The sequence below is a fragment of the Bombina bombina genome, chromosome 4, assembly GCF_027579735.1.
Source record: "Bombina bombina isolate aBomBom1 chromosome 4, aBomBom1.pri, whole genome shotgun sequence".
Classification (NCBI taxonomy): Eukaryota; Metazoa; Chordata; class Amphibia; order Anura; family Bombinatoridae; genus Bombina; species Bombina bombina.
The window spans coordinates 993,257,067-993,277,152 of record NC_069502.1 but is presented as its reverse complement, the minus strand read 5'-3'; the positions used below and the strand labels follow the sequence as shown (position 1 = coordinate 993,277,152).

Genomic DNA, 20,086 nt, shown 5'->3' with positions numbered 1-20,086 from the left:
AGTTTCGGAACTCTCGGCTTTGCAGTATGATTCGCCTTTCCAGCAGGCGATTAAGGATTTTCACCTGTCTTCTACTCTGTTTGTTTGTTTCTCTGGAAACCGTAATGGTTAGAAGTCTTCTGCTACTTCTCTTCTCTATGGTTGAGAAGTATAATACGTTTGGCTTATGAGACTGCTGGTCAACAGCCTCCTGAGAGAATTACAGCTCATTCCACGAGGTCTGTTTCCTCTTTTTGGGCCTTCAAAAATGAAGCTTCTGTGGATCAGATTTGCAAGGCTGCAACTTAGTCCTCTTTGCATACTTTTTTTTTCCAAATTTAATACTTTTGCCTCTGCTGAGGTTTCTTTTGGGAGAAAGATTCTTTAACGGGAAAGTCAAATCCAAAAAAAAACTTTTATGATTTAAATAGGGAATGTAATTTTAAACAACTTTCCAATTTACTTTTATCATCAATTTTGCTTTGTTCTCTTGGTATTCTTAGTTGAAAGCTAAACCTAGGAGGTTCATATGCTAATTTCTTAGACCTTGAAAACTGCCTCTAATCTGAATGCATTTTGACCACTAGAGGGCATTAGTTCATGTGTTTCATATAGATAACATTGAGCTCATGCACATGAAGTTACCCAGGAGTGAGCACTGGTTTGCTAAAATGCAAGTCTGTCAAAATAACTGAAATAAGGGGGCAGTCAGCAGAAGCTTAGATACAAGGTAATCACAGAGGTAAAAACGTGTATTTCTATAATAGTGTTGGTTATGCAAAACTGGGGATTGGGTAATAAAGGGATTATCTATCTTTTTAAACAACAAAAAATCTGGTGTTGACTATCCCTTTAAGCGGTGGTGCCTTCTGTTTTGGTCTGCCTGTCTTGTTCTCCCTCCCTTGTCATCTGTGTCCTCTAGCTTGGGTATTGGTTCCCAACAGTAATTGATGACATTGTGGACTCTCCATATTTTAGGAAAGAAAACAAAATGTATGCTTACCTGATCAATTTATCTACTTCCGGATATGGCGAGTCCACGACCCCACCCTTTAATTTAAGTTTTTTTTGTCTAAACCTCAGACACCTCTACACCTTTGTTTTACTTCTTTTTTCCATTTTCCTGCGGTCAAATGACTGGGGTTTGTGGGAACGGGAGTGATGCTCAACAGCTTGGCTGTGGTGCTCTTTGCTGCCTCCTGCTGGCCAGGAGTGATATTCCCAACAGTAATTGATAACGTTGTGGACTCACAATATCGAAAAGAAAGAAATTTTTCAGGTAAATGTAAATTTTGTTTTTGCTCGTACCTCTTTCACACCATAGCTAAATTCCTGCTCAGAGCCACAAGATGTACCTTATCCTCAGCAGGACATGGCAAGTGATCTAATTAACACTGTTCATGTCCTTCCCATAAGTTACAATGTCTGCTGCTTTGATTTAGACATTAGCTATGGGGTTAACCCCCTTATATGGGTTTAAATGCAGAATTTGCAGATACAATGTATTGGTCTGCTTCACTGTGTCCCCAGCGTTTAGAATTGATAAATGTGATATCTTTTAGATGGCTGTATTACGTTCAGTTATTTTATTATTTTTTTATTTTATGAACAAATGACTATAATCTACTGGAATTAAAATACATACTATGAAAACAAGCTTTGAATGTAATATGTTTCAGTATTTTGTGTATAATATTAATATGCTAATATTTGGTTGCCTAATAATTGCATTTATCAGTTTATCAAAAAGTTTACTTTTAAATTAAAAAATATTTTTGAAATTGCATTTGAATTTTTCATCTTTAAATTTGATGTTTACCTTCCTAAATAATAAGCCACATAAATTGTTTGTAGTTTATTTTCAGGTATTTTCTGGGTTTATAAATTTTTTTTGTCTCTTAGGTCAGTCGTTGTGTCTCTCCGGCTTCTTCCAAAGTTATTTGGAACCTTTCAACAGTTTGGAAGCAGTTATGATACTCATTGGATAACCATGTAAGTTACAATTCGTTTACCGCTTCTTGTTCACTGTATTTGACTTTTTGAATTGGGAATAAGTGTTGTGTTACTAGTTTCTAACACTAGACTGCATTATAAGATCACTGAGTGGCAAGAGGGTTGTTTTCCATTCCAAAACACTACATGTCAAATAATATTACTAGGTATCAGTCTAGTGCTCTAATCTGTAGAATATGAATATGTTTGTTATAACTTCATCAATGAATATAATCTGGATTTCCTGAGGTAATCACATTTATTTTAAATTCCCCCCCCCCCCCCCAAAGAGCTTTATGGAAAATTATACAGATATGACATGTTTTCCAAAGTTTTCTGTTTACATGGAGCATTCATAATATCGGCAGTGCCTTGCATAATAAACTGCTTTCCTAACTATCACAAAATGTCCAGTTATGGTTATTTCGATTGGTCCCTTAGAGTCAATGTCTTTATGCGTGTAGAGCGCCTAGCAGCGCCACTCGCAATTTTTAGAATCAACATACAGTGAAGAATACAAAACAAAATTTCTCAAATTCAACACAACTTCCTACTGCTAACAATTCATAAGCATACCTAAGTAAACGCTGCGCGCCTCTCCCCCCCTCCACCTTCTCCTTGGGAAAACATAATGTTTAACCCATAGTGCAGTAAACCATTTCCCCTGTCATTTCTCAGTTCAAGCGTGTTGTGCATTCTTTCCACTGCATCAGCATGATTTCATGTGTGCCCAATGTGTCGTTCTGCATGTGGTGATACCTTTCCAAATGTAATAGTGTGCCAACCTGTCTCCGCCATTCTTCCACTGTTGGGATTGCATTAGTTTTCCAATGCCTCGGAATCAACATCTTAGCTCCATTCAGCATAACTAATCTTAGGGCCTTACTTGCTTTACTTTCAAGGTTAGGTAATGAGAGAAACAGAAGTTTCTTGGGGCTATTCTGTAATGATTTCACTGTAGCTATTCTGATATGATTCAGGATCTCCGTCCAGATTTGATCCAATCCAGGACAGTCCCACCAGAGGTTCGTAAGAGTGCCCTCACACACTCCCTCCAACATTTCCCCTAGGCTGTTTTATATGTGTGTTTTAACCTACTAGGAGTGAGGTACAACCTAGATAAAAATTTATAGCTGGATTCTTGAACCCTGGTTAAGACTGATGATCGTTTTGTGGTCTAAAATGCTGTCAGCCAGTCTTGTAAGTCTATGTCTGTGTGTAGCTCCTTCTCCCAAGCTCTGTTGTATGAGGGCAAGGTTTGTGCATCCTCTATCAAGAGTAGTTGATATAATAGGGAGATCGCGTGTTCTGTTGGTGTTTCGCATAGGCAAAGTGTGTCAAATGGGGTCACCTGTCTAGTAAAGTTATGTTTTTGCTTGTGCGTCATTAAGAAATGGCTAAGCTGTGTGTGTGCCAACCAGTTCATATTGATGTCGGGCTCGCTCTCTTTGATTTTTTTTCAAGAGATTTCAGTTTGTTCTCCTCAACCAAAGCCGAGAGTGTCCGCTCCCTGAAGGTTACTCTGTGGCCAAGACTTATTTCCCTATGACTCCAAGGCAGTGCACGATTCTGGAATGTAGGTGTCCGGTGGGAAAATTTGGAGGATATGTTTGTGGAGGTGTTTATAAGCTTGTCCCAATTAGCAAAGAAAACTATGAACAGTGGGTACGCGCACGCAGCTAATGGTCTGTCTTTCCCTAACAGCCAGGCTATTCCCCCGGCGTTCCCTGTGCCCAGTATGGAGCAGTCTAGTTGCACCCATACTTTGTTGTGGTTGTTACTGCACCAGTCTAACAATTTGTGTAAAGTAATAGCTTGTTTGTATACAATTATGTTAGGCAACCCAAGTCGTCCTCTATCTCTAGGTAGGTAGAGTGTGTTCTTTGTTATTCTAGGCTTTACTCCCCCCCAAATATATTGCTGTATTATGCTTTGTATTCTATGTAAGTAGTTTAATGGTAGGGGTATGGGGGTGGTCTGTATTAAATATAAAAGCCTGGGTAGTACATTCATCTTGATCACATTGACCCTGCCTAACCACAATATTGTTTTTTTTTTTTTCCAATTTGACAGGTCCGCTACTAGAATGGTCTCCAACCTTTTGTATTTGGCTTGGAATATCTCCTGCTGGTCCGAGGATAAGATAAATGCCTAGGTATTTCATCTTAGTGTCCTGTTTTTTAAGTGAGCAGTCTCGTAAGATCTGGTCTAGCCGTGCTGTGTCATATGTGATGTTCAGTATCTCAGACTTTGAGAGGTTTAGTTGGAAGTTCGAGACTTTTCCAAAGTATTGGAAAATCTCTAGGGCTCTATGCAGTGAGGAGTCCATATTTGTCAGGGTGAGCAGAATGTCATCTGCGTATAATGCTAGCTTATAAGTACAAATGGCAGTGATAATTCCTTTTACTTGGCTGTCATTCCGAATTTTTTGGACTAAGACCTCTATAGTGATCGCAAAGAGGATGGGGGAGAGAGGGCAACCCTGTCTCGTGCCGTTTCTAATGGCAAAGCTATCCGAAAGGAGTCCGTTCACCTTAACTCACGCTCTAGGGTTCTGGTAAAGTGTGAAAATTAAGTCTATGAAGGTGTCACTGAATTTCATTTTATATAATACAGATTTGAGAAATTGCCAATGTACCCTGTCAAACGCTTTTTCAGCGTCTGTGGAGACCAGGGCCATAGATATGTTTTGTAATTGGGCGTATGATATTAATTGAAATGTTCTTAGGGTATTATCCCGGGCCTCTCGACCAGGAACAAACTCCACTTGGTCTGGATGTATCAGACTAAGAAGAAATTTATTGACCCTGGTGGCTAAAATTTTTGCAAATATTTTAATGTCCGAATTTAAAAGGGAGATAGGTCTGTAACTTTCTGGTCTTTCTGGGTTCTTTCTTGGTTTGGGGAGCACTGTAATGTGCGCTTCCAGCATGCTGTCTGTGAATCCCCTTTCCTTTAACAAGGAATTAAATAAGGAGGATAGTGGTGCCAACATATGGTGTAAATATGTCTTGTAATATTTTATGCTCAGGCCATCTGGGCCTGGGCTCTTGCCATTAGGCATGTTTTTAATTGCTGTCTTATTTTCTTTGGGTGTTATTGGTGAGTCTAGCTGCTCAGTGTCTTCCTGCTGTAGTGTGCTTAATTGTATGTCGGATAAGAAGCTATCGATATCTTCCTGTCTGTGGTCATTCTGGATGTTGCACAATTCCCTGTAGTATCGCCTAAAGGTTTCCGTGATTTGCACGCTGTCCCTTTGTGTTTGGCCTGCCGAATCTGTCATCGAGTGAACGTGGGCATCTAATTGTTTTCTCCTAAGGGTCTTAGCCATTGAGGAGCCTGTTTTGTCATTTATGTTGAAATATCTTTGCTGCAACCTGGTTGCTTGCCTCTGGTATTCCCTTATCAAGTGGTTGTTAAACTCCTGTTTGGCAGCACTCAGTCTTGCTAGTGTGTCTAAGGAGTCAGGATTATTTTTGAGTTCCGACTCCCAGTATTTGATTTGGGAAGTTACCGAGTTTACAAATTGTCTATTTTTAGTCTCTCTGGCCTTGTGTCTTATAAACTCCCCCCGCAACATACATTTATGGACTTCCCATACCGTAGAGGATGGGATGTTACTTATGGAGTATTATCCCTTTTGAATGTTCCAGCAGCAGCTGGGTGACTTGTTTAAACACCAACTGCTGCCCCTGGTTTGGCAGGTATACATTTACCAGTGTCACATATGTGTTAAAGAGTAATCCAATTACAACCAAGCAAGATCCATTGGGATCTTTGATGATATTTGATTGGCAAAAGTGGATGGTGTTTCTTAAGAATATGCCTACCCCGCCCTTCTTTGAGTTACCTGAGGCCAGGAATGCGATTTTATATCTATTGTTTAGAAATTTAGGTTCTCTCCCCTTTTTGAAATGTGTTTCTTGGATGTACAGAATATTGCCCGACTCTTTATATAGCTGATTAAAGGCTATTGATCGATTTTCTGGGCTGTTAAGCCCTTTCGCATTGATGGTCAGCAATTTTAAGGGTCTTGGAGGCATGATGCCTGCGTTGTACAAGGTGTTTCTTTGGACTGGGGAGACTGACGTATTGTGTGAGTTAACTGCTAATTGAATCTGTACCTCACTGGTGTGCAGTATCCTAGGGTGGTATCAAGGGGGTGTGACTATTCCTTTGTTCTAGTGGAATGTGTACCCGTGAAGAGTTACTGGTTATGTGAATAACGTTATTGGGGGAGAGGCACACGCTAAATGAGATGTGTGAATAAACAATTGGTGCTAACGACTATGCTCAGCAACCTAAGTAGTTGAAGATTCACAGTCAAAGAGCAACTGTTGTTGTTCTAAGTGTCGACAAAATACAAAAACAAAAGATGAACAGCAATACAATAAATATGTGTTACTGTACAATACAATGAGGGCAGTATCCCTGTCCCCAAACCCAACTTGAAAAAGAAAGATAAACATTGTTAGCATACAACCTGTTCTCAACGCTGTATTGTCAGAGTCTCTTCTAGTGTTGTCCATGAGCAATCAGTCATTGTGTAGTTCAGTGACCACACTGTCCCCTGGATTTCTTGTTTCAGGTTGAAGTTTATCCGCCACTGTGTCTGTTGCCCCTTTTGGAGGTGGGCTCGGTCTGCGCCCCCGATGTTGTGGGTCTGTATCCACCTGCTTCGTAGGATCTGGCGGTTGTATAGTGAGCTGTAGGGCCTCACAGAATTGGGGTAGATCCTCATTATTCTTGAATACAGCTGTTGTATTCCCTCTAGTTGCAATTATACTGACTGGGAAGCCCCATCTATAAGTAATCTTCTGTTCTCGCAAAGTGTTCGTGATGTAGTGGAGATCTCTCCGTTTTTTTATTGCGTGGGTGATTTCTTGCTTCAGTCTGGTGTGTCTCAGGATCTCTTCCTTATCTTTAAAGTGGAGTAATTTAATTATCACGTCTCTTGGCGGGGCCTTGGGGGGTGGCTTCACTCGCAATGCACAATGTGCCCTTTCAAATATCAGATCTGGTGCACTGTTATTTCCCTTGACTGTTCTAAATAGGGCCTGCAAGCATCCTTCTAGTGCGGCTGGAAGTATAGATTCCGGGATACCCCTTATCCTTAAGTTGTTTCTTCTGCCCCTGTTGTCCACGATGTTATGACTCACTTCTAGATTAGTGACTCTTTATGTCACTCGTGATAGGTCTCTCTTCAGGTCCCCATACCAGTTCTTGACTTCTGTCACTATTTCTTTGAGGTCATTTTTTGCCTGAAGCAATGGAGGCCGATGTGGGAGGATCTACGGGATCATCCCGGTGTGAGTCGTTACTTGATATCGCAGGTTGAGTGTCCAGTGGTGATTCAAGTGGCTTTAGATATTGTTGTAGCATCTTGGAATGTGGAGTATTGTCCGGTTTGTTAAGTTTACAGCCAGGCATGTTTTATGTACCTCCCAAGGTGATGTGGATGCAGATAATGTGATGCCTGTAGCTGGGTGGTAGAGACTAGCTGGGCTGTGTGGTGGAAGGGCTTGTCATGTATGTATAATAGTTGCAGGTGGAGGGGCCTTAAAATGGATGGAGCTTTATTAGTATGTTTATAGTGTGATTATTTCACGCACCCTGCATGCCTTATGTGCCTGTGTCTGGCTGGCCCTTGGATCTTCTTAATTTTTTTTGTTTGATTTGTTTAGTACTTGCTCCCCAGTGTCCTAGGCCCTTGTCTTTGCTTTAATAGATAAAGGTTTCTAATACTCAGTGGAGGTCTTGCGTAGTCTCTTGGCCACGTGTCGCTGCTCATGCGGCTCTCTAAGTTGGGCCCCTCCTGCTGCCGGTATCCCGGTCAATTCTATCCCTCCCGGGTACTCTGGTGCTGGGTATGCCTTCTTCTTTGTTGCGCCTAAGCCTCCTGATCTTTCTATGTGCGCAGCTACGCGCTTGTTGCGGCCGTCTATACCGTGGCGGTCGTGAGGGCCTGCTAATCCCCTACCGATCAGCTCGATTCTCCTCTTTTTTTAGTTCTGTGGGGTCCTGGGTTGCTGGGGGACTCTGTTGGGTATGGTTTCTTACAGGGTTGCCTGCATTTTATTTAGATTTGGGGAACATGGGTCTAGGAGCTATCTGTTCACACAGCCATCTTCCTGACTGGCCAAGCTCCGCCCCCCCTCTAGTATGTTTTTTACATCCTGTAATTATTCCCATGTGTTCCTTTAGGTATGTTCTCCATATCATAAGTACCATTCACAGTGGAAAAATGGGCATACAATAATATAAAACTGCAGCCCTGTTTATAGGGAGTATTTCATATTTTGTGTGTTATAAAGCTTATGTCTGCGTTCAGAGACCATATCTCTTCCTTTGCCAGCTGCATGGAAACTGGCACTATTGCAACATTTTTTATTTTAGGATATTTTTTAGAGACTTTAGATTTTAGCATTTTCTTTAATCCAAAGGAAAATAAAAGTAATGTGTGCTACAACAGGTGTGTTTAGTTTTTCCCTCTATATTCTCTCTCTCAATGCTTAATTAAGGATTTCCTGGCCCCCATGCCTCATATCCAGCTACATGGATAACCATTGTAATTCTCTGTTAACTTCTAGAGAATCTGTTGCCTTAAAGAGATACTAAACTTAATTTTCAGACAGTGCATGCAATTCTATGCAACTTTCTAATTTACTACTATTGTGAAATTTTCTTGGTTCTCTTTCTATCTTTATTTGAAAAAGCAGGAGTCAAAGCAAAGGACCCGGTCCATTTTTGTTTCAGCACCCTGGATAGCGTTGCTGATTGATGGGTACATTGAGCTACCAATCGGCAAGCGCAACGTAGGTGCAGAAGCAAAAATGGGCCGGCTCCTTTGCTTCGATTCCTGCTTTTTCAAATAAAGATAGCAAGAGAACAAAGAAAAAGTAATAGGAGTAAATTAAAAAGTTGCAATTCACTATCGGTTTAGTATCCCTTTAAATATGATCGGTTATACAAAGCTCTACTTTTGCTCATTAGAGACTTAGACTTTTAAGCCATTACATTTTTGTATTGTTATATAAAAGTTTTACTAATAAAAGTGTTATACAGGGCAACTGCAAGTGTTACTCACTTTTTCAGGTGGGCAGAAAAGGAGCTGAATATGATGAAACTTTTCTTTGATAACTTGGTGTACTACATTCAATCTATCAGAGATGGACAGCACAAGCATACTCTGTAAGTGTATCATTAAGGGAGGTTGTGGCTGTAGCATAGTAGATACCTAAAGCATGTGGTTATAAATATTGGTTATGATATAAAGCAGGGGTCGCCAACCTTTCAGATCTCGGGGATCACTAAACTCACAATTTTGAATCCCGTGGACCACTAACAAGATTTTTTTTAAAAAGGTACAAATATATATATATATATATATATATATATATATATATATATATATATATATATATATATATATATATATATAGAGAGAGAGAGAGAGAACTAGAGAGAGAGAGAGAGAGAGAGAACTAGAGAGAGAGAGAGAGAGAACTAGAGAGAGAGAGAGAGAGAACTAGAGAGAGAGAGAGAGAGAACTAGAGAGAGAGAGAGAGAGAACTAGAGAGAGAGAGAGAGAGAACTAGAGAGAGAGAGAGAGAGAACTAGAGAGAGAGAACTAGAGAGAGAGAGAGAGAGAGAGAGAGAGAGAGAGAGAGAGAGAGAACTAGAGAGAGAGAGAACTAGAGAGAGAGAGAGAGAGAACTAGAGAGAGAGAGAGAGAGAGAGAACTAGAGAGAGAGAGAGAGAGAGAGAGAACTAGAGAGAGAGAGAGAGAGAGAGAACTAGAGAGAGAGAGAGAGAGAGAACTAGAGAGAGAGAACTAGAGAGAGAGAGAGAGAGAGAGAACGAGAGAGAGAGAGAACGAGAGAGAGAGAGAGAGAACGAGAGAGAGAGAACGAGAGAGAGAGAGAACGAGAGAGAGAACGAGAGAGAGAGAGAGAGAACGAGAGAGAGAACGAGAGAACGAGAGAGAGAGAACGAGAGAGAGAGAACGAGAGAGAGAGAACGAGAGAGAGAGAACGAGAGAGAGAGAACGAGAGAGAGAGAGAACAAGAGAGAGAGAGAACAAGAGAGAGAGAACGAGAGAGAGAGAGAGAGAACGAGAGAGAGAGAGAGAACGAGAGAGAGAACGAACATAAGGAGGCACTCTCTGGTCTTTTGTCTGAGGAAGGGGAGTGTGTTCCCGAAACGTAATGCTTGATTTATTAAAATTAATTTATTCAATGACCAGAGCGTGCCTCCTTATGTTCTCTATATATTTAATCGTTGGCACCCTGGCAGCTGAATACTGAGGTGAGAGTGCTCTCTTCTGGACAGTGTGTGTGTGTATGTGTGTGTATATATATATATATATATATATATATATATATATATCCATCCATCTAAAGGGGAGGAGAGTCCACAGCTTCATTCATTACTGTTGGGAATTAAGAACCTGACCACCAGGAGGAGGCAAAGACACCCCAGTGAAAGGCTTAAATTCCTCCCCCACTTCCCTCATCCCCCAGTCATTCTTTGCCTTTCATCACAGGAGGATGGCAAAGGAGTGCCAGAGTTTTCGGAGTAGCCTCTTATGGAGGGTAGTACTCTTCGCTGTGGGACTGGAGTTTTAAGTAGTCCTGTCAGCCTCTCAGTGAGAGCGCTCGCGAAAGTTAGAGTCCGGGGATGCAGGGAGAGTCTTTCTGCGAAACCATCCCTACTCATATTAACAGCTCCATAAGCAATCAGCGTTGACGAGTTTTGCTGCCTGCTTTCTTCACTCAAGTCCATGTCATCAGCGAGGCTACTAACCTGTCACACTTGAAGGGCTATATTCCTGTTCCACAGCGTAGATTCTGGTAAGATTGTTTAATTTCTCCAACATTGGTGTGTCCGGTTCACGGCGTCATCCATTACTTGTGGGAATATTCTCTTCCCCAACAGGAAATGGCAAAGAGCACAGCAAAAGCTGTCCACATAGCCCCTCCTCAGGCTCCGCCCCCCAGTCATTCTCTTTGCCGCTCTGAACAAGTAGCATCTCCACGGAGATGGTGAAGAGTATGTGGTGTTTAATTGTAGTTTTTTATTCTGCTATCAAGAGTTTATTTTAAAATAGTGCCGGTTTGTACTATTTACTCTAAAACAGAAAGGGATGAAGAGTTCTGTTTAAAAGAGGAGTATGATTTTAGCAGCAGTAACTAAAATCAATTGCTGTTCCCACGCAGGACTGTTGAGCCCAGAGAACTTCAGTTGGGGGGAACAGTTAGCAGACTTTTCTGCTCAAGGTATGACTAGTCCATTTTCTAACAAGACTGTGTAATGCTAGAAGACTGTCATTTTGGGGTTAAAGATTGTTATTTGATTAAACGGCTCCAGTTTCCTCATTTAAGGGGTTAAAAGCTTGAAAATTAAGGCATTAAGACACTGTGGTAAATTTTGGTAAAGATTGGATATTTCCTTCATAGTTTTTCACACATTCAGAAATAAAGTGTGCTCTGTTTAACATTTAAAGAGACAGTAACGGTTTTGTTTTAAAACGTTTTTTTTTTTTGCATTATTAGCCTGTTTAAGCCTGTCTAACATGTCTGTACCTTCAGATAGAACATGTTCTGTATGTATGGAGGCCAAGGTGGTCCCCGCTTCAAATGTATGTGATAATTGTGTCATAACGTCCAGACAAAGTAAGGACAGTACTGTCACATTTAATAAGGTTGCCCAAGATGATTCCTCAAATGAAGGTAGTGGGGATAGTTCATCATCCTCTCCTTCTGTGTCAACACCAGTTATGCCCGCGCAGGCGACCCCTAGTACATCTAGCGCGCCAATGCTTGTTACTATGCAACAATTAACGGCAGTAATGGATATTCCATAGCTAATATTTTATCCAAAATTTTATCAGAGAAAGCGTGATTGCTCCGTTTTAAATACAGTGGAGCATGAAGGCGCTGACGATAGTTTATCTGTCATACCCTCACACCAGTCAGAAGTGGCAGTAAGGGAGGGTTTGTCGGAGGGAGAGCTTTCAGATTCAGGAAGAATCTCTCAACAGGCAGAACCTGATGTTGTGACGTTTAAATTTAAGTTATGCATCTCCGCGCATTACTTAAGGAGGTGCTATCTACTCTGGATGATTGTGACTCTTTGGTCATTCCAGAAAAATTGTGCTAGATGGAAAAATTCTTAGAGGTCCCGGTGCACCCTGATGCCTTCCCGATCCCTAAAAGGGTGGCGGACATAGTGAATAAGGAGTGTGAGAGACCAGGCATACCCTTTGTCCCACCTCCTATATTTAAGAAATTGTTCCCCATGGTCGACCCAAGGAAGGACACATGGCAAACAGTCCCTAAGGTTGAGGGGGCAGTTTCTACCCTAGCTAAGCGCACGACTATTCCTATTGAGGACAATTGTGCTTTCAAAGATCCTATGGATAAAAAATTGGAGGGTTTGCTTAAAAAGATTTTTGTTCAGCAAGGTTACCTCCTCCAACCAATTTTGTGCATTATTCCTGTCACTACGGCGGCGTGTTTCTGGTTCGATAAACTAGAAAAGTCGCTTAATATGGAGACTCCATATGAGGAAGTCATGGACAGAATTCACGCACTTAAGTTAGCTAATTCCTTTATTTTAGATGCCGCTTTGCAGTTAGCGAGATTAGCGGCGAAAAATTCAGGGTTTGCAATTGTGGCGCGCAGAGCACTCTGGCTGAAGTCTTGGTCGGCGGATGTATCTTCCAAGACAAAATTGCTTAATATCCCTTTCAAAGGTAAGACCCTTTTTGGGCCAGAATTGAAAGAAATTATTTCAGACATCACTGGGGGAAAGGGCCATGCCCTCCCACAGGATAGGCCTTTCAAGGCTAAGAATAAGTCCAATTTTCGTTCCTTTCGCAATTTCAGGAACGGACCGGCTTCTAACTCTGCAGCCTCTAGACAAGAGGGTAACGCTTCCCAGACTAAACCAGCTGGGAAACCAATGCAAGGCTGGAATAAAGGTAAACAGGCCAAGAAGCCTGCTGCTGCTACCAAGACAGCATGAAGGGGTAGCCCCCGATCCGGGACCTGATCTAGTAGGGGGCAGACTCTCTCTCTTCGCTCAGGCTTGGGCAAGAGATGTTCAGGATCCCTGGGCACTAGAAATAGTCTCTCAGGGTTATCTTCTAGAATTCAAGGAACTACCCCCAAGGGGAAGGTTCCACATGTCTCACTTATCTTCAAACCAAATAAAGAGACAGGCATTCTTACATTGTGTAGAAGACCTGTTAAAGATGGGAGTGATACACTCAGTTCCAGCTGTGGAACAAGGTTAGGGGTTTTACTCAAACCTGTTTGTAGTTCCCAAAAAAGAGGGAGCTTTCAGACCAATTCTGGATTTAAAAATTCTAAACAAATTCCTCAGAGTTCCATCGTTCAAAATGGAAACCATTCGAACAATTTTACCTACAATACAGGAGGGTCAATATATGACTACCGTGGATTTAAAGGATGCGTACCTACATATTCCTATCCACAAAGATCATCATCAGTTCCTAAGGTTCGCCTTTCTGGACAAACATTATCAGTTTGTGGCTCTTCCATTTGGACTAGCCACTGCTCCCAGAATTTTCACAAAGGTGCTTGGGTCCCTTCTGGCGGTTCTAAGACCAAGGGGCATTGCAGTGGCACCTTATCTGGACGACATTCTAATTCAAGCGTCGTCTCTTTCCAAGGCAAAGGCTCATACAGACATTGTTCTAGCCTTTCTCAGATCTCACGGGTGGAAGGTGAACGTAGAAAAGAGTTCCCTGTCTCAGTCCACAAGAGTTCCCTTTTTGGGAACAATAATAGATTCTTTAGAAATGAAGATCTTCCTGACAGAAGTCAGAAAGTCAAAGCTTCTAAACGCTTGTCAAGTTCTTCACTCTATTCTGCAGCCTTCCATAGCTCAGTGCATGGAAGTAGTAGGGTTGATGGTTGCAGCAATGGACATTGTTCCTTTTTGCTCGAATTCATCTAAGACCATTACAACTGTGCATGCTCAATCAGTGGAATGGGGACTATGCAGACTTGTCTCCAAAGATTCAAGTAGACCAGATGACCAGACACTCACTCCGTTGGTGGTTGTCCCAGGATCACCTGTCTCAGGGAATGAGTTTCCGCAGACCAGAGTGGGTCATTGTCACGACCGACGCCAGTCTATTAGGCTGGGGCGCGGTCTGGGATTCCCTGAAAGCTCAGGGTCTATGGTCTCGGGAAGAGTCTCTTCTCCCGATAAACATCCTGGAACTGAGAGCGATATTCAATGCTCTACGGGCTTGGCCTCAACTAGCGAAGGCCGGATTCATAAGATTCCAGTCAGACAACATGACGACTGTAGCTTACATCAACCATCAGGGGGGAACAAAGAGTTCCTTGGCGATGAGAGAGGTATCCAAGATCATCAAATGGGCGGAGGATCACTCCTGCCACCTTTCTGCAATTCACATACCAGGAGTAGACAACTGGGAGGCGGATTATCTGAGTCGTCAGACTTTCCATCCGGGGGAGTGGGAACTCCACCCGGAGGTTTTTGCCCAGTTGACTCAATTATGGGGCATTCCAGACACGGATCTGATGGCGTCTCGTCAGAACTTCAAGGTTCCTTGCTACGGATCCAGATCCAGGGATCCCAAGGCGACTCTAGTGGATGCATTAGTGGCGCCTTGGTCTTTCAACCTAGCTTATGCGTTTCCACCGTTCCCTCTCCTTCCCAGGCATGTAGCCAGGATCAAACAGGAGAAGGCCTTGGTGATTCTGATAGCTCCTGCGTGGCCGCGCAGGACTTGGTATGCAGACCTGGTGAATATGTCATCGGCTCCACCATGGAAGCTACCTTTGAGACAGGATCTTCTAGTACATGGTCCATTCGAACATCCAAATCTAGTTTCTCTGCAGGTGACTGCTTGGAAATTGAACGCTTGATTTTATCCAAGCGTGGGTTTTCAGATTCAGTGATAGATACTCTGGTCCAAGCCAGAAAACCTGTGACTAGAAAGATTTACCATAAAATATGGAAAAAATATATCTGTTGGTGTGAATCCAAGGGATTCTCCTGGAGTAAGATTAAAATTCCTAAGATCCTCTCCTTTCTCCAAGAAGGTTTGGATAAGGGATTGTCAGCAAGTTATCTAAAAGGACAGATTTCTGCTTTATCTGTCTTGTTACACAAACGACTGGCAGCTGTGCCAGATGTACAAGCTTTTGTACAGGCTTTGGTCAGAATCAAGCCTGTTTACAGACCCATGACTCCTCCTTGGAGTCTAAATTTAGTTCTTTCAGTTCTTCAAGGGGTTCCGTTTGAACCTTTACATTCCATAGATATCAAGTTACTATCTTGGAAAGTTCTGTTTTTGGTTGCTATTTCTTCTGCTAGAAGAGTTTCTGAATTATCTGCTTTGCAGTGTAATCCACCCTATCTGGTGTTCCATTCAGATAAGGTCGTTTTGCGTACTAAGCCTGGTTTTCTTCCGAAAGTTGTTTCCAACAGGAATATTAACCAGGAAATAGTTGTTCCTTCTCTGTGTCCGAATCCAGTTTCAAAGAAGGAACATTTGTTACACAATTTAGATGTAGTTCGTGCTTTAAAGTTCTATTTAGAAGCAACAAAGGATTTTAGACAAACCTCATCTTTGTTTGTTGTTTACTCTGGTAAGAGGAGAGGACAAAAAGCTATTGCTACCTCTCTTTCTTTCTGGCTGAAAAGCATTATCCGATTGGCTTATGAGACTGCCGGACGGCAGCCTCCTGAACGAATCACAGCTCACTCTACTAGGGCTGTGGCTTCCACATGGGCCTTCAAGAACGAGGCTTCTGTTGATCAGATATGTAAGGCAGCGACTTGGTCTTCACTGCACACTTTTACCAAATTTTACAAGTTTGATACTTTTGCTTCTTCTGAGGCTATTTTTGGGAGAAAGGTTTTGCAAGCCGTGGTGCCTTCCGTTTAGGTAACCTGATTTGCTCCCTCCCTTCATCCGTGTCTTAAAGCTTTGGTATTGGTTCCCACAAGTAATGGATGACGCCGTGGACCGGACACACCAATGTTGGAGAAAACAGAATTTATGCTTACCTGATAAATTACTTTCTCCAACGGTGTGTCCGGTCCACGGCCCGCCCTGTTTTTTTAATCAGGTTTGAAAAATGTCTTTCTCTATACACTACAGTCACCACGGCACCCTATAGTTTCTCCTTTTTTTCTCCTAACCGTCGGTCGAATGACTGGGGGGCGGAGCCTGAGGAGGGGCAATGTGGACAGCTTTTGCTGTGCTCTTTGCCATTTCCTGTTGGGGAAGAGAATATTCCCACAAGTAATGGATGACGCCGTGGACCGGACACACCGTTGGAGAAAGTAATTTATCAGGTAAGCATAAATTCTGGGTTTTTTTTATTAATAATGATAACATAGAAGACAGGGTCACAGTGTGGCCCCTTTTTATCTTTACAGAATCAAGGGTTAAAGGGACACTGAACCCAAATTTTTTCTTTCGTGATTCAGATAGAACATGCAATTTTAAGCAACTTTCTAATTTACTCCTATTACCATTTCTCTTGTAAGGTGTATCCAGTCCACGGATTCATCCTTTACTTGTGGGATATTCTCCTTCCCAACAGGAAGTGGCAAAGAGAGCACACAGCAGAGCTGTCCATATAGCTCCCCCTCTAGCTCCACCCCCAGTCATTCTCTTTGCCGGCTCTAAGCAATAGGAAGGGTAAAGTGAATGTGGTGTTAGAAATGTAGTTTTTATTTTCTACAAGCAAAAGTTTATTTTAAATGGTACCGGTGTGTACTATTTACTCTCTAGCAGAAAGGAATGAAGATTTCTGCTGGGAGGAAGATGATTTTAGCATGTTGTAACTAAAATCCACTGCTGTTCCCACATAGGACTGAGGAGTGCAAGAAAACTTCAGTTGTGGGGAACGGTTTGCAGGTTAGGCTGCAATAAGGTATGTTCAGTCATTTATTTCTAGACAAGACTGTGATAATGCTAGAAAAGACTGATAATATCCCCATGAGGGAAGGGTAAGCTGTATTCAGAGACTAAGTATGGAATTGCAAGCTTACATAACAGGGCTAGTTTATGCTGGTTGACACTACTTAACCCCTTAATGACCACAGCACTTTTCCATTTTCTGACCGTTTGGGACCAAGGCTATTTTTACATTTCTGCAGTGTTTGTGTTTAGCTGTAATTTTACTTTTACTCATTTACTGTACCCACACATATTATATACCGTTTTTCTCGCCATTAAATGGACTTTCTAAAGATACCATTATTTTCATCATATCTTATAATTTACTATATATATATAAAAAAAAAAAATAAATATGGAAAAAAACACACTTTTTCTAACTTTGACCCCCAAAATCTGTTACTCATCTACAACCACCAAAAAACACCCATGCTGCCTGCCAGAGCTTCCGGCGGAAGGGGTCACGTGTGCAAGCTGAGCTGAGACAAGCTTGTACTCTGTCTACGCACCTAAGATCCAGGAGCTGCTTGGTCTCTAGGCGGACATATTTTCACGCCGAGATACAGCCCAAGGGGTAGAGACCCGGATACTTGCCTGGCGAACACAAGGTCGGCGTATAGCTGAAGCACAGCTTACGCATTATAACAGATTGAATATCCAGCCAAGGCACCCTCCAGGACAGCGAGGGCAAGAAGTAACGGATCGCACCCGGAGTAAAGCGAGACACGTCACCGCATATACCTGCCGTGGTACATCGAACAGCTGGCTGGTTCCAGTTCAAGGCAGGGGGAGGCCGCCGTCAAGGAAAGGAGCTAGTGAGGAGCGGCAGTGCAGGGACACTGTTGTAAGGAGTTGGGAAGAAAACAGGCTTGACACCCAGCACGATAAAGAAGTATGGAGAATGAGATAAGTACCTTGCCTTATTTGTGTTGAACTGTGTGTTACTGAGGGGGTATTTGGTACCGACGGGGGACACAGGAGGAACACCTACAGCAAAGTAGAAAAAGTAAAGAGAGAAGGGAGACCCAGGTGTATAATCCCTAGAATAAGAGATGGGGGTTTTCCTGCTATAGGTAGGGCCTGGGCCTCGCAACACATAACTATAAGGGGAGCAAAGAAAAGACTATCATTCTCTATAATTTCTCTCCCTGCTTACCCCGCTAATAACTATACTACACAGGAGAAAGACCCGGGGGTAAAAACAAAAGGAGGACACAGCATGTATTAGCATTCCCCTAATTAAATCTCCTAAAGCATATATAAGAAACAGAAAAGAGGAGAAGGAAAAGGAAAGCAGGGAAGGAAGGGAGGAGAGGAACTCCAAAAAGAGGAAAATAAAAACCTTACAAGTAAAGTGACGCAGAAAAATTATTAATTGGGAGGATTTGTTCTGGGACAAGAAAGGAGACTAAATAGGAGCAGGAACAACATAACTTGTCTATAGACTCTGAACTTGCTCAGGAAAAACAAAGCAAGGCAAGGAACAGCACACAGAAACAAACTGCAGTTTAAATATATAAAGGAAAGACTGTGGGAGTGCTGAACATAAACTGTATGGAATAGGAGTTAAAGGGGAATTCTGAAGAGTTTATGTTGAGAAGAATGCTTGAAATAATACTGTGTTTGTAATGTATGGACAGAGGCTACAGTGTATAGTGTAAACCCTCATTAGGGGGAACTTGGAAAAAGCTTGGTGTGAAATTTATTTCTTCTGTGTTTTCTTTTTTTTTTTTTCTTTTCTTTTTTTCTTTTTTTGGGTTTCTTTGTATTTTGCTGATATGTCTGGGGGATTTTAAAGTGCTAAAGATATAATGACAAAGAGACAGTGATATAAGGGGAGTGGCTTTCTATAGGGTCTGCATAAGTACTTAATTGATAGCACTTTTAGTACTAAGTACATAAGTCTGACCTAATAGCTATTATTTGTGAATTTGTCTGACCTGTATGTGAAATAGAGGAGTCTGCTTTCTAGGTCGCCCCAATTCAAGGCAGTGAACAGCCATTTATAGAAGAGTAGAATATTACATTAACAGATGAACTAGGGAGGATAGACAACAAAAGCCTGACTAAACTTTTTTGATCACAAGTAACAGGGCATACCCACATAGACAAATCTTTAGTGTAACAGAATATTGTGAGAAAAGGGTGTTCTTAAGAGCCAACTTGGAAAATAAGAGTTTAAGTAAAAGACATAGATACTAGCTGCAGGAGATAAGAAGATAAACGGGTGGTAATATAGACATAAATAATCAGTACATAGACATCTTATACCCAAAGTGACCAATACAAAACACTTTATACTCTTTGAAGAGTAATAATAGGATTTTTTTTTTTTTTTCTCTGTCCCCTCGCCCTTACGAGGGAAGTAGAGAGCACTTTAGAGTAGAGCACAGAGGGAGAGTATTGTAAAATAGTTAGGCACCATAGGAAGTTACACACATAGATATATATATATATATATATATATATATTTATATATATATAGATACATATATATATATCTGTATGGAGAGATATATCTCTAAAAATAAGTTAATATCACCCACTATGACATCCAGAAATAGGAATCAGGATAAGAAAAGTAATAAAAGTAATCCAGAAACACACGATGGGCTAGATGAAAGCACTTCACAGAGCACAAATAATGAAGACCTAATTAGGCAACTTAATGCACTTTTTTCACCAAAATTTGATTTAATTCAAAGTAGTATAAGTGACCTTTCTAATGAGGTCAAACATTTCGCAGCTAGGATCACACACATGGAGCAGAGGGTTTCGGATATTGAGGATAGGGAGATACAAAGAGACCAACTGACCCAAAGTATGTCAACCCAAGTAGAAGCAATTAAGGCAAAATTAGAAGATCTTGAAAACCGTAATAGACGGAATAATATTAGGGTAATTGGCCTAACTGAAGGGATTCGGGATGGAGAGCTCAAAGAGTTCGCAGAGGGAGAATTAGTACATCTACTTAAAATTTATAAAAAAGAATCTTTAATAAAGGTAGAAAGAATTCACAGGATAGGCACACCTAGGAAGGCAGCAAATGGGGAACATATTAACAGACCAGTCATCATGAAAGTATTAGACTTCCAAGATAAAATTAAGATATTCAATGCATATAGAAAATTAAACAAT

General features: G+C 41.5%; 1 protein-coding gene across 3 annotated transcripts in view; it reads left to right on the top strand.

Annotated features, from left to right (window-relative positions):
• Positions 1-20,086, top strand: part of USP34 (ubiquitin specific peptidase 34) — a 1,226,195-nt gene that overhangs the window by 414,516 nt on the left and 791,593 nt on the right. For all 3 annotated transcript variants that reach the window (XM_053712051.1, XM_053712050.1, XM_053712048.1), the window contains 2 exons: positions 1,882-1,971; positions 9,067-9,162. In XM_053712051.1, the coding sequence (XP_053568026.1) occupies positions 1,882-1,971; positions 9,067-9,162 (186 nt within the window). The remainder of the gene's footprint in view (positions 1-1,881; positions 1,972-9,066; positions 9,163-20,086) is intronic.